Raw genomic sequence first — 24085 nt, forward strand, 5'->3', positions numbered from 1 at the left:
ATATTCCTTGGAATTTACTTGAAATCCACAGACACGCTGCAATAAAATAGTGAAATCCACCTGTTTTATTGGAAGTTAAAAGTGGAACTGAGGGTTTCCAAAACTAAGTTAAGAAAACTTGATGAAACTAATGTTCCATTTCCAGACATGAGAGATGTAGAATAGAAAATTCACTAATCATGAAGAAACATTTTAATCCTGCTAACTCTTTTAAGTGACTATCAAAGAGGAAAGACTTCTCTTTCACTTGGAGGAATCAGAGGGCTAAATATATAAAAATGAGACTGCTACCAGTGGGCCAAAAGCAAACAGAGAATAGAATTTAGTGCCCTAATAAGAAGGAAAGTAATTGCTGCTGAATCAAATTTCTCTCTTGATAAGATTTCAAAAACCACTAAGTACATATTACCCAGTGATGTGTGCATTCTTGGAAAAAGCTGCTGTGAATCTTCAAGGCAGCCGAGGCTTAAGTGATGTGCAAAGAACCTATGGTAATGAAGATGACATTAAAAGGTTCATAGAACCAGTATTAATAGCTAGAAGCAAGATGAAGCACTAGTTTTCTGCAAGGGATCATAGGCAAAAACACAAAGCTAAGAAGAAAAGAGAATGTGAATTTTAAGAACAGCTGACAGCAGCAGGTGAACTCTTCTATCTACAGTTACCTAGAAAATAAGAAGGGACTTGAAGAACAAAGATGAGCTGGAACTAAAATTCTGTATGAACGAGAATCCCACCAAATAACTCCATGTTAGGAATTATGCTGAGCAAACATAGCAGTAATTTTGAGACCTTGTTCAGCATTTGATATCCACAAGATGGTATAATTACATTATCTAGAGAAACGTATCCCACAGGTGAGAGAATTCTTCGACTTATCATCTTAGAACCACACAATAATTCTGACATTAAAAATCACTTGTTTTAGAACAAAATAACCAAATTTAAAGTTAATGGATCTTTTCTTCAGAAACGAAGCTCTCATTTTGACAAATCTAACAATCTTTGCAAGCTGTAGTGTGAATATTTCCACCTTTTGTGACTTAGCATTATTTTCAAGTGTTCCACTTCAAACCTTTTGTACAAGCAAATATTGCTTTTAAAAATAACAGCATTTTTCAGAATTTAGCTGGGTTTTGCACCTTTTTGGAAACCCATAAACAATACTGGATGTAAGAACATGAAAGTGCAATCCCTCATAAACTTCTATTGACAGTGAAACTAATCAGGCTAATTTCTCTGCCTAGCATGAGTAGAGAGAAACACAAAAGAGAATTTTAAATATGATGTTTGCTATAGTTTCACTAGTTCCCTGTCTTAGCAAACAGCAAACATATTCTTTAAAAGTGAGGATCTTACTAACAATGACGTTGCCCTTTAAACCAACACATAGGACAGAATGGATGGGCTTTGCCACAGGGAATACAGTTACCAACCCTGTAAGCATCAGTGAAAACAGGTAAATATTTGAATATAAGGGATCCCAGTGAGAATTCTTCTGAAGTGCATTTTCAGGAGTGGGTCCGAAAGAGGAGAAATAACACACTTGCAGTAGGAGTCACAAAAAATAGACTTGAAGTACAGGATAGTGAGTTATCAGGGAGTTACCTTCAGAAAATCCTTCATGCAAAGAATGGTGCAGAACCATTGTCCTGCAGGCTGAGAACATAAGTGCTGCTAGAAGAACTGTAGCCAAAGAAAAGCTTGCTTGGAAGTCTGCTTCCAAAAAGATACTTCTTAAACAATTCTTAGCATCAAAAAGGAATGTGAACTGTCAGCCAAAGCAGGGTAGAGAGGAAAATAGAAATGGGTTAATTAGGTGCAGAAAATACTAGCGTTGAGCACGTACTGGAGAACATCTGAGTATATTACTGGTTTTTTCTATGATGAATGATTAAAATAATTTATTTTTTTCCACTTACTATGACTGCTCCATTATGTATCATTAGGGAATGGAGATTTATGCATGCAAGTATTTGCCAGGCAACAAAAGGGGGATGTAGGGGCTATTTAGCATACGGCAGAAGAAAAAGTTAACGACGAGATTCTACTAGCTAGTTTACACAGTGGGCTTTGCCCACAATGGACTAATTAACCTTAAGAAGATGCAAGATGAAAGGGGGTAAAAATCCATCTCAATTGGCAGTGTGTTGTGTATGCTATGGCACTAATGATTTAAATTTATCTCAAAGAAGAGATATTTGGTGGAAATTAGAAAATCTGAAAATTGAATTATTATGGACCAGTTGGCCTGTAATAATACCTTTTGTATTATTAACAGGACAATCAACAGACTCTGAGGCTACTTTGATGCTGGCAAGTTAAAGAGTACTAGGCAACATTTCCCAAAAACTGAAACTAAACCATCTGTAAAGTTAAACAGTAAGAATGGTCAGAGGCACTGTTTTGGCCTGGGCCGACCAGCATTCTCCTAAACAACTCCTGAGCACAACTGAGAGGCTATCATGGGCCCATGACCATTCCCAAGACTCACTTTGCATGGGGACTTCCTGTTTTGGGGAATAAAAAAATGCAATATCTTCCCAAGTAAATTTCATTTAGTAGTATAGACAAAGCCTGATTTTTCTGGCGCCCATTTTACCTGAAGGTCAACATAACCAAAGCTATTTAGCAAAGTTATATGGAGAAACCATATCTATAATTTTAATGAACAACAAACAACCAGCCATTTTTGGACTTGGACACTGTACGCCATTAAGAAGGAAATACAGCAACTTTATATTTCCTTTATATGCACTCTCTGTGCCAATAACTGTTTGACAAAAGCCAGAGGGCACTCAGCCAGAGACTCCATTGTGGAAGGAAAGCCATTCTGATCCAATGAAGAGAAAAACAAGATGCTTTGACCACCACTTAGGGAAACAATAACATGATCATCATCAATCAAAGCAGAGCTGGGGAGCAGAGAAGACATTGCTACAGTCTTAGTATGTCGAACAACACTGGTGATTAAGCCCCTACTTTACTTGCCAAAGTGAGTTGCTTTCTAAATCAAAGTTTAGAGATCAACAGCAAGTGGAATTACTGGATAAAATGAGGTGAGGGGTCTTAGCCAGCTCCCTGACTCTTCTGTGCACGTATTTGATATGAATATGCGAAGTTAGAAGATGAAAGGGAGAGCTTCAGTCTGCAAGGCTGCACTCACAATGAACTCTGCCTGCAAAACTGGAGCCTAATACACGAAAATAAATTACGTTCATTCTTTGAGGACTAAACAAATCATTCTGCAGAAAACTTGATTGTCTAACATCAGTGAAACTTATTGCAAGAGGAAGTGCTTTCCAATGTGAGCAAAAAACAGAGTCAAACCAGAGTCAAAACAGTCAGTAAAAGAGAGTTACGTGTTCAGTTAAAAGTGCAAGCCCAAATGAAGTGGCACATGTCTGCAATGACTTTACAAACTAGGGGTAGGAGACACTCAGCAGCTCCTGGAATTTGGATCAAAATGAAACTGCCATTACAAATCACCTTCAACAAAAGCCTTCTTATCTTAGCAGGCAGATATTCAGAAATACAATAGAAGGTCTTGGGCAGCATTTTATTTTAAACATTTATTCTGAATTAAACAACAGGTTGAACCAGTCTAAGCAGTGGACCAAATGCCTGATGAACCGATAATGTGGGAATTACTATTTTGTGCTTCATCAGATGTTACTTTAAATATTTACATTCAAAAATTTACGTACAAAATTCTAACCCAAGTTTTGCCTAAAGGAGTATCATTCAAAACAAATAAAGCAAGCATAACAATGCTGTTGTTGTATTGCTTTTGTTAGAGAAACCTAATATGGACTAAAAACATTTCTGTCAATTAGATTTCAATTAAAATTATTTTTATTTTTATTTTTACGAAATCAGAGATATCATCCAGGCTACAGCAACAATCAAGAATTGCACTGAGTACACCTCACAGCAGTACTTTTTAACTACTCACACCAGTCTCACAAGCATGATACAAATGCATAATATGCTTGGTTTCAGAAGGAGATGATGACTATGCAAGACGATCAAATTAATAAAATGAGAAAATCATCCCCTTATAGACTTACTGTTTGAACTTTGTGGAAATCCAGGTAAGGAGGATGGACCATTCATTCCAGGCAGAAGAACAGGAGGAAGGCCAGGGAGTCCTGGATAAGCTGCTGGCAAACTGATACCATGAAGAGAACTGCTGTCCATCATGCCTGGCTGCTGTACTGTTAATCCTAGCACATCAGTAGCCTTCTTTATGCGATCCAATTCTTGCTGTGCCATCAGCTGTCTAACCGTTGTAGGAGCTAAATAATCTTTCTCCCGATCTAGCTGACTTCCCACAGTTTCTCTCACTTTTGTAATATGTTGTTTGGAAAAGATATGATCTCTTATGGACAAACGCGCAGAATATTTCACGCTACATAGAGAACACTCTGGCTTTGTCCCATCAGGTCCAGTCTGATTTATCATGAATGGCTTCCCTATGTTAATTTTGAATTTCTTTTCTTTAGCCCGGGCATTCTGAAACCAGACCTGGACCACACGTTTGGGCAGGCCAATCTCATTCCCTAACATTTCGCATTCCTGCATCGTTGGAGTCCGGTAGTCACTAAAGCAAGCCTTGAGAACTTTAAGCTGAAGGTTACTCATTTGTGTTCGGAAACGTTTGTGGCCTGGACGATCACTGTTTTTCGATTTAAAGGGATTGCTAGCTCCAAAAGGGTTAGGTGAACTTGGATCAGCTATGCTTGAAGTTTCACTGCGGTCGGCATTATCATCAGGGTCATCAGTAATGTAATAACTTTGGTCATGATCACCATCTTTTTCACTGAAATGTATTGAGGGGCTTGTTAGGGAAAAGAGAAATTTATCATCGGTATTCTCATTGGTAGGTGTAGTTGCAGATTTTGGTAGCGTGTCGTTCACAAGTGGTTTTGGTTCTTTCGGAGGTGATGCAGGTTTTGCATCCCCTGAACTGCCAGTCGTGCTTTCCATTTCATTGTTCCCCTCATCCCCTGTTGTGGCATCACTAATTGCTGTATTAATTGATGAAGTCTCATCAAAGTCAGTCTTGTTTTGATCGTATCCAGAGTCAGCAGGAGGGGCATTCAAATTTTCTATATCCTCACTAGACTCTGCTTTAAAAGAAGAAGGACTTAAGAGGTTCTTCGGTGACATTTCTGCAGTTTTGCTAACAGGGGTTGATACAGTGGAGGCTAACTCATTTTCACTTGATAATTCAGTTTTTGCTAATGACAGTGATGGGTAATCAAAAAATATGTACTTTTGTGGACTTTCTCCTCCATCCTCTGTTGATATCAAAGGACTCGGAGGCAAACTGTAACCGGCCTGTTTCCCTTCATTCCAATGTCGAGAGCGAATGTGACTTTCTAAAGCTGATTTTGCCTTAAACAGAGCTCGACAAAAAGGACACCTTTTATGGGACTGGGCTGGACCAACTGCACGGAATTGTCCCTTTCTTTCTCGGGCCCTTGTGTTCTGAAACCAGACTTGTACAACTCTCTTTTTCAGTCCCACTTCACGTGCAATGTGATCTAGCATCTTTCTGGTGGGGTTGGAATCTAGTAGGTACTTTTCATAGAGTATTTCCAGCTGCTCTGGAGTAATTGTAGTTCTTAAACGCTTATCACGATGTTGATCTTCTCCACTGTTTCCTCCCTCTTTCTCACTACAGTTATTGTCTTCTTTATCGTCTAGTTTTCGTTTCAGGGTACCAGAAACTGTAGTAGGGTGTGCCGTGTGTGATGAGCCAGTTTGTGGTGGCATCTGAGCAAGAGAACTATTAAGTAACTGTCCAGTCATCAAAGGATTATTGGGATCAAATATCATATAGGGCATATCCATTGGTCTTTCTAAAAACTGTGAGTGAAGAAATTGGTTTTGGGCTGCTAGGAAATGCATGTGCTGGTGCTCTTGCCAAAGTTCTAGAGTTGGAAAGGCAACTGTACACTGATCACATTGGTACTGTAATAACTGAGGAGGTAGACTGTTCTGTAGAGAAGTCATTGAAATCGGTAAAGGACTGGAAGGAACGGGAGTGGTTTGTGATGCAGAAGGAGGTCTCCCTACTATCTGTGATTGTTTTTGTTGCTGTGGTTGAGAAGCTGAGGGCTGAGGGTCAGAAGAGTTTACTGGAGTAGACTGTACTGGTTTGGTGCTTTGGGAAGTTGTTTCGGTTTGCTTAGAGATCGTTTCATTTTGTTTTGGTTTTTCTGTGGACTCTGGTTTAGGTGAAGCTTTCTCAGGTTCTGGTTTGGGCGATGGAATCAAAGGAGTACTAGAACCAGAGCCAGAGCTTGCTGCTGTGACTGCCAGGCTTTTTGATGAGTCATTTTGGCCAGAAACCGTGCAGTTCTTATACACTGTTTGATCGGAGGCATCCATAGAATCTTCAGTTTGGCTTTCATCTTGAGCATCATCATCTTCATCTTTGTAACACTGCTTTTTCTGGTGTGTAATCAAATCAAAGATCCTGGGGAAAACCACACTGCACTTTTTGCACTGATATTGCATGTTACTAGTTCGAATGTAACGCTCATTTGTCAGTTCCCTTTTCTCATTGTCTTTAGTTTCAGCTTGATTCTCATAACTCTTGCGAGCTTTTTGTCGTGCATTTTGGAACCATACAACAATAACTCGAGTAGGTAGGTTAAGTACAGTTGAAAGTTGTTCGATTTCGTCATCCTTTGGATAAGCATTTGTGTCAAAGAAGTCTTGGAGGACACGAAGCTGGTAGTCAGTAAACCGAGTCCTAGATGATCTCTTGCTGAAAGATGCATCAGACTTGTAAGGTTCTACAGCTGAAGGTTGAGGATCTATTCTGATATCTTCCAATACTGTTATAGGAGGGTTGCTGAAGTTATACGGAGAATCTTTATTTCTCTGTCGTTCTTTAAACAGTGTGTTACGAAACCAGTGCTTGATAACTTTCTGTGAAAGACCGGATTTCTCAGCCATTTCTTGGATCTGCTCTTCACTTGGAGAATTGTTAATATCAAAATAAGCCCGCAAGATTTTTAATTGGTCATCTGTGATTCTTGTACGTGGACGCTTGAACTGAGAGTGCCGCAGGAAATTGGGATCTAATCCCAGCTGCTGCTGACAAAGCTGGGTAAGATCTGCAGATAAAGTATCCATTGGTGGTAACTGGAGGGCAAGCTGAGGGGGCAATGCAGGATGCTGCACTGGCTGCATCATAATTGGAGGGAAAAGCGGGAGATCAAGTGAAACGGGAAGCTGGACTTGAGGTGGGGCTGATGGTGGTGGTGGAGGAGGAGGAGGAGGTGGTGGTGGAGGAGGCGGCGGTGGTGGTGTGGGTGGCGGAGCTTGCAAAGGAGTGGGAGTTGTATTTTGAATTTTTCCAGCCCCAGCTGAAGAAGGCTGAGAAGGAGTTGGAGGAGGAGGAGGTGGTGGTGGTGGAGGAGGCGGTGGTGGAGGCGGTGGTGTTTCTGGAGAAGATGGAGAAATTGGATAAAGCTTGTCATACGCCTCCCTGTACTGTCGGGCAAACTTTTCTAGTGCTCCATATGGAAAAAACTGTCCATGGACATGTTCTTGATGACTCTTCAGAATAAGAATGTTGGAAAACAGCTTACTGCAGGTTCCACATTCCAGTTTGTCTGTGTTTTCACCTTCACCAGTCTTGCTTTTTTTCTGCACTTTTTGTCTGTTCTCATTGTATTGGATAACTAACTCAAACCCAAAGTTCTCCAACAAAGCCTTGGCTGCATTCCCTCTTGCTCCAGAAGCTATTCTGGGTGGTGGGATGGCTGGTTCTGAGGATTTTGGCTTCTTCATATCTTTGTTTTCTTTTAGTCCTTCATTCTCATTGGTAAATTCTTGCTTTGGCTTCTCTTGTTTCTCAGAAACTTCTTCTGACTCTTTATATGATGGCATATCTTTTATTATCTGGCAATCTGTACTTACCAAGGTATTTTGCTCTGCTTTCATCAGCTTGCTACTTTGCTGCTGCTGTTTTTGGGACTGAAGTTGTGGTTGGGTGGATTGATACTGTTGTGCTTGTTGCTGCAGTATCTGTAGCTGGGTTTGACCAACATGGTGCTGAGTTTGTATCTGCTGCTTCAAATCTTCTAGCAGTGATCCTGTCATACCAGCCATTCCAGGCATACCGAATGTGGCAGAACCAGGCAAACCCAGATCTGGGCTTAAGCTAAATTCTGTCCCAGGTATATAAAAAGGGAAAAGGAACTGAGGCTGTTGAAATTGCAGCAGTGCTTCTGGTGTCATTGGAAAGTGAGGCAAAAAAGCTGGGTTTAGAAACTGGGGTTGAAAGAACGCGGCTTGCTGTTGCAGTTCATGCTGTAGTTGCATTTGAAGTTGTGCTGGTGACTGGGGTGGGTGATGTGTAGGCTGAGCAGAAATTAATTCAGAAGCTTGCTTTTTATTTAATTCTTTGGCATCTAAATGTGTTTCTTTGCTGTTAACTGCTGGTAAGCTCATAGATTCTAGCATTCCTTGGCTGGGGCTATTAACATTCCCTGCTACACTATTTCCGCTACTTATATTACCACTTGGTTCTAATTTTGCAGCCCTTGCCTTTGTCTGATGAAGCACAGATCTCATATGGATTTCCAATGTAGAACTTTGGCTATATGCAACATTACAAATGCTGCATTTGTAGGGTTTGTTGTCAGTGCTGCTGTTGGTTTCTTGAGGGACAGGACTCGACGCTTCCTGCAAAACCTTTTTGAGTTTATGTAGATGGGACACTGAGTTATAGTGGACCAAGAGAATGTTCTTTTGGGTGAAAGACTCTTTACACACTGTACACTTATAGGGGCGAGATGGATCTAGAAATTTTTCCATAGTAAAATTTGGCCCTTTTCTAAAAGGTAAGGTCCGCTTTGGTTCTGAGCCCATATCATCTGGAATAGAGCTACTATCACTTCCTACAGGACTTGCTTTACCTTCCTGGTCCATCTCATAATCTCTTTCTATTTCCTGCTCTAGTGTATGATCCTCTTGTGCCATACTTTCTGCCCAGAGTTCACCATTGACAGGTAAAGATGCACACAGCTGCTGAAGTTCAGCTTCATTGAGTTCAGGGTGGCCTGCTTCCAAGTGTTTTTTTAAAGCCTGGAATGTACGGAAGCTACGTTGGCAAAGGCTACACATGGTAGCTGCCCGAATAGCATGATACTGGGAATGTATCTGAAGCTTCTGCATAGTCTTAAAAGCCAAGCTACAGTGATTACAACGGTATTTATAGACATGGCGGTCAGAAACAGAGAGCTGTTGCTTCTTCTGCTGTTCATTTAGCTGATCCGTCATTGAGTCAGTGGTCTTTACATCTTTACTGCTGCTCTTATTCCAATCTGGCGTTTCAGTAGATTCCTTAGGTGGCTTCTGTTCCTCGGTCTTAATTTCCATTCCAGTTTTTGATTCATCGATCCCAGGGGTACTTTTCTCATCCACAGGACTTTCACCTAGTTAAAGAAAAAGAAGTGTCTTTTACCCAAGCAGAAGAGAATAGCACGTAGTATTAATTATATTTTTTTAATTCAGAAATCAAGAGAGGCACCTGGTGTGCCACGTGTTGGCCCAGCAAAACATAGCAACCCATCCTTGCCCCAGAGAATAAAGCAGACAGGATCAACAGGAGGTTAAAAAAAAGTAACAAAATCCAAACACGATGATCAGACTGGCAGAGGCAGTTGGCCTAGGAGTAGCATAGGGCTTCTCTTTGTCATAAGGTAAGAGTTTATCAGTACAATGGGAGCACTAAATGAGAAAAGGAAATAAACAGTAGGAAGGAGGGAGGGAGTAGAAATGGGGCAATAGATAGGACAGGTGATTAGAAAGGAGGAGGAAAGTGGTCTGAGGAGAGAGGGAGGAGCACGTTGTGAGAGGTAGCAAAGCAGCTTCCCAGCACAGAGTATAATACGTGTCCAGGATAAGAAACCTACTATTGGAACGGCGGGCAGAATCACTTGCCTAACATTCACCATCGATGTGGGTGAAAGTGCCAGTGTCTTCTAGGACTGGGTCTTATTTACTGGTTAACAAGGAGGGTCTTACCTTCAAAGTGGCTAGACACTGCTGTTTAATTTTACCTCTACCCAAAGCAAACAGTCTGGCACACACATGCATGCTAGTAGCTCTGCATGGGTACAGTCAGTCAAATTCAGGCACCTTGGTATTTTTCTCTTTTCATGTCCAGGGTTATATACATGTCAAAAAGGATTCATCTTACTAAGAAAGAAACAAGTGGGTTATTTCTAAATTGCCCATAGCTAGCTTTTACGTGTCTATATTCTTTCTTGCATACCTGCATATTTCCCAGATCCCTCAGCTGTGACGGTTGCAGGTGTGTCACGTTCAGATTTATCTGAAGCAGCTGCTGGCAATAGCATACTATTGGGCATCATGACATCTGGTACAGGGACCTTTGAAAAACAAGAATATAGTATTATTACAGGAAAAGTCACATTATTTAATACTATACAACAGGATGAAATTATAATTCAAAAGATCCACCATATCTGGATCAAAGACTGCCAGTACTAAACCAAGATTTTGATTCAGTCCTTGATAATGATTTCTGACAGACCACAAATCCAGAGCATCGGGTGTCCCTTGGTGGAGAATCAACTCAAAATAATCCACAATAAGGTGATGCAATAGAACTACATACACTCAATATTTCATTGATCTTAGTGTCACCACAAAGAAGGTTTTGCTGGCTATGTCAGGTTGGTCGGATTTATCAGGAGAATTCTCCTTGGACATCCTCCAAAGACGGAGATCATGTTGAGACATAGTCACCAGTCAGTTCTTGACCGAGGGCATTCCCACTTTCCTTCACCTGTATTGTTTTTTAAACAAATGCTGGACCTTCCATGATCTTTGAAAGAAAATTATAAGTTTATTTTCATACAGAAATAGCAACTTATTTCCATTTAAAACAAGATTTTTCTCTTTCTTGTCTTCAGTTGCTTACGTATCTTCTTCAGACTGCTTTACCTGTTGTGTTATGCTTTCAAATTACAGACAGAAATCTTTGAAGGATGTACTCTTACAGGTTCTGATAGTACTCAGTTTAGTTAAGACAACATGAATATTAGCTTTCCTTTTGCTTAGATCTTTAAAACATACTCATATCTGAAACAAAGGATTGTCTAGAGGTTCATACTAAGACTCAGCAGAACCGGGTTCAAACTCCTGCATTGCCTGATTCTATCTAAATGACCTTGGGTAAATCTGTTCAGACTGTGCTGCAGCTCCTTGTCTCTAACATAAGGATAGTACTTCCTTACTTCATACAGAGGGAACAAGAAAATCCGTAGGAGAGATTTTTGAGTGGTAAATTACCATAATAATGGAAGCTACATACATTACTAGGTATGAGTAGAAACACCTTTTGTTCCTTTTTAACAGTTTAACAAATTATTTAAAACTGTTATTAGGATACATAAGAATTATATATATATGTATGTATGTTTGCATATCAATTGCCTATTGGAAAAATATTCTAGATGTATTTTTAAAAGCCCTGGGCTCAGTATATTTGTAATTTGAACATGGCATTAATAGCATCCTCTCAGAGGAGTGACTTTGAGTTTATTTGGGACGGAAGGACTTGAAAAAAAAAAAAGATGTAGACAACTCTAAATGTCCCAGAGAAAAATTTGCTATAAATGGTATTTATTTTGTCATCAGAGAGTTCAGATATGAAGAGATCATATTGGTGTCAGCAACTAGGACAATTTAGATGATGCAGATTATGTTTTGCAATCTCTTTCTCTGGATCGGTACCTGTTCTTGGACTTGCTTTTCTGTTTCATACTGACATTTTATTCACAAAAAACCCTAAAGCATCTTTTATACAGAGGCGGAAAGTAAGAAACAGGACATTCTGTACGATAAGATAATTGTGTCCTCCAATTAGCATCACTATTGATATTTTACAGTGAATGTCACATAATATAATGCAAGTACAACCCAGCTATACACAGAAATCCTGCTATGTTTGGGAACTACATTCTACAGGGAATTCGTATTATTTTACAAACAGAAGTCATAATACCTCTGAGACCTGGATATTATTAGACCCAACTTGCAGGTGTGCACTTAGAGACTTGGACAGGCTTGATTTTTCCAAGGTTAACGTCAATGAGCAACTGCAGGTTTTCAGCATCTTTGAAATCCACCCTCAGTCATTTTCCCATGGGACATCTGTCACTGGATGAGCTGGCAACAGAACCTAAGAGTCCTGACCCACTCCCCTCCTCAGGCTACCTCAATGCTATGTCACAACAAATACATTGCCCAGAGGCACGAGTACGTTTCTGTAGCATGTGCATCAGTATTTGGAACACTTACTGTCATGAGCAGTTTCTCCACACAGTCAGGGGACACACTGTGCAAATGGGTCAAATGAAGCTGGAGATGCATTTTGTTGCTGAGGACATCCTGGCAAAGCGGGCAGCAGATAACAGGTTGCATTGAATGCTGTGACAGGACATGCATCTGGATACGATTTGGGTCCCTACTATTGTAGTTACAATAAGGACACTGATAGAACTGAAAAAAATCAAATTAAGATGCAGGCTATTAGTCAGTGTGCTTTTTATAACTTGCTGATATTGCTATTTTAACAGCATATCATCTCTATTTCATTCTTGAGTTATTTGAAAGACTTCTAGAATGCAATTAAATTGTTACATTTTCTTTTACCTGCTCATGACAAAATTTATTGTCCTCTGGAGGCTTTGATTTTTTAGCTGCACCATCCTCTTCTTTTGCCAGAAGAAGCTGTTGTGCCCCTACCACAGTGTTCACTTTTGGTTCCTTCTCTGGTGTGACTATTCCTGTTCCGGAAACATAATTTTTAAGAACATATTTTACACTTTAAAAATATCCTGGTTTACCAAGAGGCTGTGATTCCAAAGGTCTGTATAGTCTTTGAGGGTCTTTTTCTGAGGAAAATGTAGTTGCATAAAACAACTCTGGTAATCACAAAGGTGAAAATACACTTTTATCCTTGATGGAGACTCTATAAATACATTTAAAAATGGGCTCTTCTCTACTGTTTAGATAACCTTAGGTTGCCTTTAAAGATTAATCAATAATGTTCTTTCTTTAGCAGCTCAGTATGAATATGTGTATTACATTAAAACAAATCAGCTTTTGCTTAAAAATCCTGTTTTCCAAAATAATTAATTTGCCGCTGTTTAATTACCCTCTCTCTTTTCTAAACTGCCTGAGCAATATGATTATTGTGCTGTTTTGATAACTCCTGCCTGGTTACAATTCTGAAGCTAAATATAGCGAGGCTTTCAAAGAAATACTGTGGAGAATAGGATTTCAGAGCTAACTTAATATTAATTATATACAAAGATCAGTCATTTGGGATTGCCTTAGATGTTTACACTGTGAATTTTTATAGTCTGGCATTTGTGATCAAAACCAGAATATAATTGTTTTCTATAGATAGTTCTACTATTAAGTATTAAATACTATATTTAATATTATGCCTGAACTAGCTGTGTAATGCGGCCCAGTCTTGCACACATCAAAGAAAAGAGTGCAATTCTAATTTCCCAGTCCATCAGAAAATTCTTTCCAGCGTCAATTTGCCAGATAATCTCTTCTGCTAGGCTGGATATTACAAGAGCATTGGGTAGGCATGTCACATACATCTCACGACAAACACAAAACCTCATTTACCAACCATTCCAATCTCATCATAGTGCGGCATCATCTGACCTTTTTTCTGCTGTTTATTATGAGTATTTCTAATTTTAACTTTCAATTTTCACCATCTTCCAGTCAATTTGCAACTAAATTATTTCCAGGGTGAGGACACTATCACTGGACACTGGGTGCAAATACATCTTGAAATGCAATGAAGCTAAACCATTGATTGCTATCAGACCCAACGTAAATATATAGTCCAGGGGTAATCTGATTGTATGCTGTGCATGAAGATTTATCTTGATTTTTTTCAATCCACATAAGGTTCATATAAATGAACAAATTGCACCTCATTGCAGAATAACCTAGGATTAATTTAAAAATAAGGTCATGGACGTTTTAACAACAAAGTAAACATGAACGAAGAAAATACTTGCATTTTTCTGTAGACAAAACCAAGAACTTTTTATTATTATTATTATATTCATATAGACTTTGTGCAATATTTTATATTACAAGAGAAACACTAAAAAAAAGTAAAATAAGAGAATATTTTTCAAGATAAATACGAAATCCTTATGGTGCAATAATAAACAACTGAAAACTGAATCATACAGGGACTTTTTCTGAAAGGCATTTTTTTAAAAAAAACATAAACATATTTTATGACTTCTACGTTAATGGTGATTTCCCCACACGTTGCTTTTCATTCCTAAGTTGCTAATTATTTCTTTTGGTGTAATTTAGACCAGTAATTTTTGCATCTTCTTGATCAAATTAAAGTTTATTCCTGCCATATTTCCCTACCTTTAATGACCAATTTGTCAACATTGGTTTAATATCTGAACAAGCGACTTTCTGGAGCCCCACTGAATTTTTACACTCTCAGGAACTGATCCTGGAGGCCTCATTTAGACTGCTCAGCCAGTGCCGTGTCAACGACCTGAAGGACTAGCGATGCTTAAAGGCAAAAAATCTACATGATGCAACCGCCTAAGGCACCATTTTATCACTCACTTTGGTTTATGATAATGCGATAGTCCCTGGCCTGTCTGTATTTACCTGATCATACACCACTATTATTTAAATGTCTTAACTGCAAGAATTATGGGAAGTAAAAAAGTGACATGCTCTATTAACAGAGAAAGGTTGCTTCTCAGGTTTTAGAAGGATAGGTTCAAATTATTAACCTCTCTTCATTTCCAACTGTCAGAAACATCTAACAGTTGACTACTGTTTCTTACCTTTATCATATGTCACTTTTTAAATGTCCCTTTTTAAAGACAAATGGGCCAGAATCTCAGCTGGTGTAAACGGACACTGTTATACAGCAAGCTGAATTTAGAAGCCAAAACAAAATAATTCTGCCTTCTCTTCCTCCCATCATGCTAGGTTGCTCTCAACAGGTTGTTATAGAAATTAGGATCCAAATTCTGCTCCAAAATTCACTTGTGAAAACGCACTTAACTGTATTTCAGTAGTGGTATTTAACTTCTAGTGAAATTTCGCTTGGAGTGTGCTCTGTGTGCGCCTGGGCACACACAAGGTTAATATTACACATCATCTTCCACCACAGGATGGAATAACTTAATTACTTCAAAGGGCCTATAATAATTATGAAACACATAGTTCTTGTTTCTATAAAAACAAGGGGATTTTTTGGTTAAATTTTCTTGTGCGGTTAATATAATAAAATCATAGAGTTATAAAACACTGTGCTGGGGTCAATAAATGCATAACAAAGCACAGCTTTTTACTATGTTTACTATGATATTTATATAAACTGTTGAAATTTACAGAGGCTTTGTTGTTTTTGTTGTTGTTGCTCTGGATTCATTCAACGCCAGGCACTGTTACTTCTTAAACCACCGAAGTTACATCTGGTCTATGGTAAAGTAACCGAGTCCATGACTTATGGGGAACTTTGCACCAAAAAAAAAAAAAAAGCAAAAAAAAAAAAAAAAGAGGGGGGCGTGTTGATTCTTCCCTCTGGCATATGGGGACACCACTCACCCCTGCACGTGGTGGGGACCGAACCCCCCAATACAGATTATACATCCCAAAACCCAAGGAGATCGGCTCCGTACGGAACGGTCCAGCTATTACAACTCAGGGCCTTGTCCTGCTATATCAGCTTTCTGCTTTCCGTGTTGAATTCACTGTTTTAAGGAGCTTCCTGTAGGGAAGCTGAACAAAGTTACGGTCTTAGAGGAAGGGTATTGAAGGAGGGTGAGCGGAGAGAAAATATTATGGTCCTGGGCATGCTGTGTGGCACTGTTTTCATAGCTAGATGTTCCACTGGCATGCTATTCTTACTAGGCAGTTGTAGGACAAGACTTAATCCAGTTGTTATTCCTGTTTTAAATATGCACTTTTTATTCCGGAGATACAATATTTGTTGGTTTTTTTTCCTAATTGCGAAACACAACTGTAATTCATTTTATAATATAAAATACGCAGCATTATTTTAGATGAACAGTATAATTTCAATACATTCAGCTCAAAAACCAAGTTTAATTATAAATAAGTGCCATGAAATAGACTAGTCAATGATTGCCTGTCAGTTACAGAATTATTTAACTTGTATAAGATTGCTAATATAAGAATGACATAATTCACTGCAATTCAGATGTCATCACCTTTGTAACGTTTTTGAAACCCCAAAATAAAAATAAAAATAAAAATATTTGTGGGACTAAAAAGAAGGAGAAAGTTAATGAAATACTTATACTAGTCAAAAAAAAATAATCCTGGAAAAGCCATAATCAAAATACTATTTTCTTATTTATGAATCTATGTATTTGATAAAGATTGCATAATTTAAGACTTCTGACACATCAGATGATGTTATTCAGCCTCAAAATCATTCTAAAATTATAATTACTGGTAGAGTATTCTTTCTAATTAGACTAGAATGAAAGGATAATTTTCATTGCAATAATGAAGGTTAATTTCCATCCTTCCTCATGTTTACTACCTTATTAAAAAGTGCTCCCCTTAGCCATGGCAGAGACATATTACATTTTCAATGCAAATGTATTAATCTGGATAAATTCCATATTAATTCTTGCACTGCATAGAGCTGTAATTTGGATTATAATTAATCTAAAGTGGCACTAGATTTAAATGACAATATAAATGAGGCATTAGTAGGCTTTTCTATTCTGAATGAATATTCAACAAATATAACTTGCATATTGCCAAGTCTCATTTTGAAAGCTCTACTCCTTGAGATAAGGTAAGCAATACAGCACAACAGCTTACACAAACATACTGTTACTAAATACATGTTAATCCTTTCTCGTCTAATAGATTCTATGCTAAAGAGGGGTCACACCACTTTCCTGTCTAACTTGTTAGTCTTGTGATTAATTTATTGGTTTTCCTGAGATTTCTTTGGCAAGACTTGCAACACTCAATTCATGAGAACGCCCAAATTAACATTCAATTATACATAAGCAGTTATGCAGTCGTTAGAAATACTTGTCAGTCGAGTGAAAATTAAGATGATGGTCTGAATGTTACATATGCAGAATTAATTTAGACGAGGAAAATAAAAGTTTCTGAAAGATTTAGGATTTTACAGTACAAACTATTTTCTGCAAAGCACAAAGGCAATCATGTATTTCAGCCCCTGTTTTTATATGAATCTTACTGCAAAGTTATTTGTGTAATTGCTGGCACGGGAATGCAGAACAATTATGCTGGTTTTTTGTAGTACACCCAGTAGGCATCTGGATATAGGTTTGTCCTAATTAAACTTGGCCCTTATGAGCAGCTAATCCTGATGGAATTTTGAGAATTCCCCTTCAGTATTTTTTTCTAGATTCCATTTTTTCCTTTTTTTTTTTTTTTTTTTTTTGCTGGTGCTTTAATACTGTATTCTTTCTTGAACAAGTATAAAGGGACCTGCCTAAGAAAAAGAGAGGGCTGACAAACTCCCTGAAGCCATTCACCGTGTCCCCTCGGTAGATGGATGGTAGGAAATGGGGGCTGCAGGTGGCTGTCACTCTTCTCCTGGGGAGGGTCCAGGACAGTCCCTGATGAGACTGCACAGGATGACCTATATTGGCCTGGGAGCGTGGCTTTACTGCACTGCAGACAGTTTTTACCAAGTCAGAAAGCCAGCCGAGGAGGGAATATATATTTTAAACCACAACACCGTTTCTTGCTCAACATCATCCTTGTCATCATCGGCCTTTCTTCAGTCTCTTGATCTCAAAAAATAAAGCGACTGAAGAGCAACCGAGGTTCTAAACTGTGATGGGTACTGACCTTAGCACGTCAACAAGCAAACTTAAAGGAAGCTTTAATCTTTAAGTCGGTCTTCTGAATTGATTCGGCATAGAAAGGGCCATCTACAATATTTTTTTGGAAATAAATCCAAAAATGTTTCATATGTAAAGAGCAAATTACAGTAGGGGAGAATGTAGGTATAAAAAAACTCATACTTAAAATGATATTTTCTCTACAACTGTATGTCTTTATGGAGAATACAACCCCCTTTGTATGCTGCTGTCATTGGCATACAAGGAAAAGATATATGACCACCTGAAACTAATAGGCTTCAACCTGTTTCAGCACTTCTTCTGCTTCAGTGAATCCAACATAATGTAACTAGGTATAGCGTGCGGCAAAAGTAGCCAATGTAATATTCATTGTGACCATAGATTTCCATCTCATACATAAAAAGCATGGATGAAGTCACATATTTGCCAAATCAAACACAGAAAAAGCCTTGGGTATCTACACCAGATGCTGGCCCTGGGTTTGTTTGTGCACAAGTAAATGTCATGACATAGGGCTTTTGTTTTCAAAGACAGTAGCTTTCATTACTGGGCTTTGTCTATTCCAGGAGATCAAAATTACCCAACCCATAATCCGTTTTCAATGATATTTCCTCTTTCTTAGGCTGAATCATCTGTAAACTTTTTCACTGGATTTTGTGTATTTTTTTTCAAAATGCCTCGAATAAATGCCCAGGAAGAGGCCAGATTCTTGGGAGTAACTGATCAGAGAGCAAGAACAAAAAATAATAATAACAAAAACCTCCACATTCTTTGGGTTAAAAGGGGGACAAAACCTGATTGAAGAAAAAATTCAAGTGGTACCTAATCCTATGCTTATGAAAAATTAATATGCCATCAGAGGAATCACAAGTACAGCTAAGATTAATGAAAGGCGCTTAAAAAATTACAAGCACACAAACTGATTTGATTAAAAAATAATCTCACTGGTCGTCCTGTAATATTCTTCAACTTATCCGCATCTATCCTGTCAGATGGTTATGATTAAAAATAGGTCAATGGGAGGCTACTGATAGAAATCACATGCAAAATGCACATGCAATGAATAGTAGTGGGAATGTCCAGACAGCTTTAAATGAAAGACCATTTCCTAAGTTAAAAACAGGGGAAAAACAAAATTCTAGCATCTTACCAGAGTCTTTGCTAGATTTTTTGCCTTCACTATTGTCTCTCTCACTTGAGTCTTTATCATCAGCCACAGCCACTGATGTACTTTTAGCAGATCCTTCTGTATCTTCACCTTGTTCTTCTGTGGATAAGCACAGAAAAGATCTTAGAAAAGAAACTCAGCTACCACTTAGCAGCAGTTAAAAAATATGTCATGTAATAAGAACGGCACTAACAGAGGGTGGCAAAACAGGGGGAAGGAGGGGTGGGGGGAAGAAAAGGAGAAAGAACAGCATTTTAAAGAGGTCGGACATTAATTACGAATAATTTGCAACATTTCAAAATCTATCCAGAAATTCTGACTGTGTCTTTATCAGAGTACCCACTTCCCACCCGTGTGACAGATTTAAAGCCTGTCATTTCATATTCTTTAGCTAGAAATTATTTGTGTTAAAATACACGCACACGCATGCACGCACGCATCACATAGGTTGGGACAAAAGCAAACACATGTAAAAACACATCTTGGAGCAAAAAAAAAAAAAAGAAAAAAACGAAAGGGGGAATTCGCATCCAAATCCTATTAGTGCAGCAGTATCCCGCTAATTGAGGTAAGTAAGTATTAGGTATTAGGTATCGTATTAAATATAAACCTCTGGCTTTGCAGGGGAAGTCTTCAATTTTGTCTCCAGGGGGAGCCATTGAGGATCAATGATGCAACTTGGTACATGGCTTCTGAGGAAGCAGCGTTCCCCACACCTCACTTACGTGTTCACACCAGCTAGATTACATGGAAATCTTCACAGTAACTCAAGCCCATTTAATTATTCGGTAAATCTTAGCTATGCTGCTGCTGGTGGATTAATCTGTTTATGCAGTTAGCTTCTATGCTGGGGCTGTGTAGCACTAATCCGTGAAAGGCCCACTGTTCCTTTTCATCCTGTGATCATTTGTCTCTCACTGTGCTGATGTCACATTTTAATGAATTTTTAGCAATCTGAGTAATGCCAGATAACCAGACTTGCAACTCCCTACAGCACAGCATGCTGTTTTCATTGCAGCACGCGCGCACACATACACACAAAAAAGAAAAAAAAAAAAAAAAATCATATTTCCCAGTTCAGGTAGGAATTATATAAATTAGGAGGTCAAGGTAAGATGGGATTTGAAGCACCAGGCCGCTCAATTTCATAAAATCTTTAATGACCATATAAATTAACCCTGGAAAGGCAAAAGGTCACAGACACACATTTGCATACACTCTTCTATTCACTTTTGATAAGCAGAGCTTTTATGCAGGGAACATGATACAATTAACCCTTCAGGAACCATACAAAATGCAGCTACCGACATTTTAAGTGTCAAGCATTAACTGAAAATTACACACTGCATAAAATTTTCATTGTAAATGCTATAGTGATTGAAAGGGGAAATAGTGGCCCTCTTCGCACCCCATGTTTTATTAATAACATTCTGACAGCCGAATGAAATATCCTCTGTCATATGTAGCAGCTGAGCACAAAAAAATTGCTGCTTAGTGCCTTACTTGCCATCCATGCACTGAAACTGTATGCCTAGGCAAACAACCCTCAGATCGATGGGGCAAACCTATTTGATTCTCAGCTCTCTGAGAAATCTTTTGTAAATCAGAAGGGAAAAAACACAGCCGCAATTTTGGAAACCAAACCAAAAAAAATAAAAAAAAAATAAAAAAGAGAAATCCCTACCATAGATCAATGTGGTTTGCATTGACATCGAAATACAATAGGTTAGGACTAAGCATGCGTGTCCACCTTTTGGAACAATACAGGGAGAAAGATGGTCCCCTCTTTTAAAAATAATTGCATATTAAAAAAAAAAATTTCCATCAGAATGGACCCCTCCCTCTGCCCCGTGCTGTTTTAGCCCTCTCCCCCGTCGCGATTCCCCCACCCCTCCCGCCAGGCTGGCTAATCCACCCTGCGGCGGCTGGCAGCGGGGCCGTCTTCGTCAGGGTGGCGGGGAGCGCGGGTCGGGATGCTGCGAGGCTCTGATCACGACCGGCTCGGGTTGTGTTAATGCCGAGCGTGCAGGCATGATGCTTGTACCCAGTGTCAGGCCCCGTGGCCTCTCGGAGCCGATGGCAATCCCTTTTCGACTCATCCTTGGGAACGGACGCATTGCTTCTTTTACTAGATTTACTGGCCCAATCCCCCTGGGCTGGAAAATGAAGTGTCAAAGTGCTACTGAGTGTCCTTATCTTGAGGGGACATAAAATTGTAAGGGCTATCGTGGCACACATTAATAAAACATTGTGTGTGTGTCAGGCAAAGAGAAAGAAAATTATGAAGGTACTAAAAGAAAAGCTACAGTATCATCTGGGTCTCATCAGACAATTTTTGCAGGGTGCTCTCCTGTTTTTTCTGGTATGTGTTTTAAGTGTGAGAGAAATTCCCAGACATGTTCTCCTATACATCATCGTGCTGTCTGACCTCAGCCTGACCCTGGCAACAGTTTGAGAAATCTGAATGTGAACAAAGACTCTGTGTCAGCAGCAGGGAGAGATTGCGGGATAGACTTTCCCCATCAACTTAATCGCAAACAGCAGTTCTGAGGCCATAACTTTACAGGGCTCCACCGAGCCACAAACACATAACCTTTAGAGGTGAAACTGCCCCCCGTTCCCCACCCCCCCCTTCTGTGATTTTTCTCAGTCTTGTGGTGCTCCCTTTGATGTAGCAAGGCAATTAGCTCTAATGTTCAAGTACTGCAGACCTGTTTTATGGTTTGGAAGGTGAGAGCTGTTTATTACAGGTAGGCTCCTGGGGGCCATAAAGGCTTTGCAAATTTTTAATCATGCAAAAAACTAATCAAAATGTAACTTATACACACCATAAAAATTAATATCATTATTATGCATGGTATAAATTGCCTGCCTTGGCTTTCAATGGCACTCACTTCCAGCAAATACATTTGGCATTCATTTCAGAAATATGTATGGCATTCACTTCAGAAATAAATTTCATAGACAGAAATGATAACACAACTTCTCCTATTTTCCTTCAAAATTGCAGAAAGGCCGTCTAAGATTCACACTGTCGCGACATTTATCAAAGGGATAAGATGGAAATACAAGAGCTCTAACTTAAAAGCAGTTAGCAAATTACAAAAAAAGTCCTTAAGACCATTCGTTAGGACAGATATTGAGGATACGTGGGGAAGTGTGCTATCAAAGACACTAGGTACCTATGCCAAGATGCTACAAATACCTCTTTTTGGTAACATTTCTGTTCTTACTTCATATACTAACCAACAAGGATAATATTCAGTTATAAAAATGTGATGGCCCCTGCTCAAAGACAGAAAATTATGAATTATTATGTATCAACAAAATACAGTGTGATGGTGCTACAGATTCCAGAGCAAGCCCTAATGCTCTGTTTTAAATTTACAAGAGTCCTGCCTATATACATTTACAAATGTCAGCTTTGAAAATGAATAGAACACCGGATTCAAATGTACTTTAATGGCTTTAATAACACTTACTATTGCAATATGATATTTTATTCACACCTGGTTTCATTTTGTCCAAATGTTGAAAATTTCTTTTGATGTTGGATGTCTTGAGTTTAGCCATTATCAACCTTTTTGCTCACAATTGACTTAGAATTAAACACAAAAAATGAGGTTAGCAGTCTGCACTAAAACTGTAAAATAAGGGAAAACGGGAAAGTTAAGCTTCGGAGGTAATGTTAATCAGCTGATATTGTATATTATATATTCTATGTCATATACTTTAATACATTAATCTACACTCTCAGGCCCCAATCCTATACCGATTTTATGAAGGAAGACCCTTATGACCTCCCCCAGCCCAATGAAGTCAAGATGTGTGATGATTTCAATTGCAAAATCCAGGCCTCAGCCAAAGTTGAATAGCAGATACCAGCAGCAAGATTAGATGAATATTCACACACAGACTAGAAAAGCCTGACTTACTGAGATGCAAATAAAGGAACTAATGCATCCACCATAGCCAAGGGAAGGTACAGAGAAACAAATAATATTTTTTGAAATAAAATACTGAATAGTTAAAACAAGACATGGCCAAGTTGAAATAATCTTTCCTTTAAATGCATTGTGATAATCACAGAGCCTTGTCAGTCACCTCTCCGTGTGTTCTATTGGAGAAGTTTCCCTACTGATGAGCAGCACTGGGAGTCTGTCTTCAAGTCTATGTAAGAAACATATTATTTTCAAGGGCTGATTTTGGTGTTTGCTTTTTTTTACATTGCTGATATATCAAACAACAGCCAGCAGTTCCTGTTTTGATCCTGGATTTTGGTGGTGGTGGTGGTGGTATCCCTTTTACCCTCTCCAGATTACAAGTAATTTCCTAAATAAGGATGGTCTACTAGTTGTGGGTGAGTAACTGCGGTTATGAGAGAAAAAGCAAGATTAAGCAATTGTTTGTGGCTGAGGGCCAGATGGATGGGGAAAGAATAAATCAATCGACTAAAGTAGTAAGTAAATAAATATGGAATAAGAGCAATATTTTAAAAAATAATGGGGGTTTGTTATTCAATATGTTCAATAAATAGCCGAATCAAATGTACCCCTAAGTGTTCAGAACAGGTGTATCCCAGGTTCAGTGGTTTAATGAGATTAACTGTCAAGATGAGAAGGTAACCACTCGCAAAGGGTAACGGAAGGGTGGATTGGAGGGACAGACAGATGACAGATAATGCAGGGAAAGGAGGAACAATTAACAAAAGAAAATAAAGACAGACCCACAGAATATGCAAGAGGAGAAAAAATTAACTAAAAATAGGGCTTGTGGATTTACTTCTGGGTTATCCCAGTTACACTACTTAGTTGATAAATTCTCCCTGACTTCTGGATCACCATTTATTCACCCAAATATTCCAGAAAGTATTTGTTCTGGCTGGTCTTGCAGAGCATGAGCGAGGAACAGGATGCCTTACTCATTCAAGATCTTGACTGCATCCTCTAGTGGTCAT

The 24085-nt window shown here is 38.8% G+C and overlaps 1 protein-coding gene across 1 annotated transcript in view; it reads right to left on the minus strand.

The window, feature by feature from the left end:
• The window catches only part of ZFHX4 (zinc finger homeobox 4), a 32118-nt gene that overhangs the window by 3459 nt on the left and 4574 nt on the right, over window positions 1-24085 (minus strand). Inside the window, exons 3-7 of the mRNA XM_009699709.1 lie at window positions 19111-19250; window positions 12712-12845; window positions 12358-12558; window positions 10304-10421; window positions 4071-9461 (exon numbers count right to left, since the gene is read on the minus strand). Of these exons, the coding sequence (XP_009698011.1) occupies window positions 4071-9461; window positions 10304-10421; window positions 12358-12558; window positions 12712-12845; window positions 19111-19250 (5984 nt within the window). The remainder of the gene's footprint in view (window positions 1-4070; window positions 9462-10303; window positions 10422-12357; window positions 12559-12711; window positions 12846-19110; window positions 19251-24085) is intronic.

Source organism: Cariama cristata, unplaced genomic scaffold (assembly GCF_000690535.1).
Source record: "Cariama cristata isolate BGI_N322 unplaced genomic scaffold, ASM69053v1 scaffold27684, whole genome shotgun sequence".
In the NCBI taxonomy this organism is placed as follows: domain Eukaryota; kingdom Metazoa; phylum Chordata; class Aves; order Cariamiformes; family Cariamidae; genus Cariama; species Cariama cristata.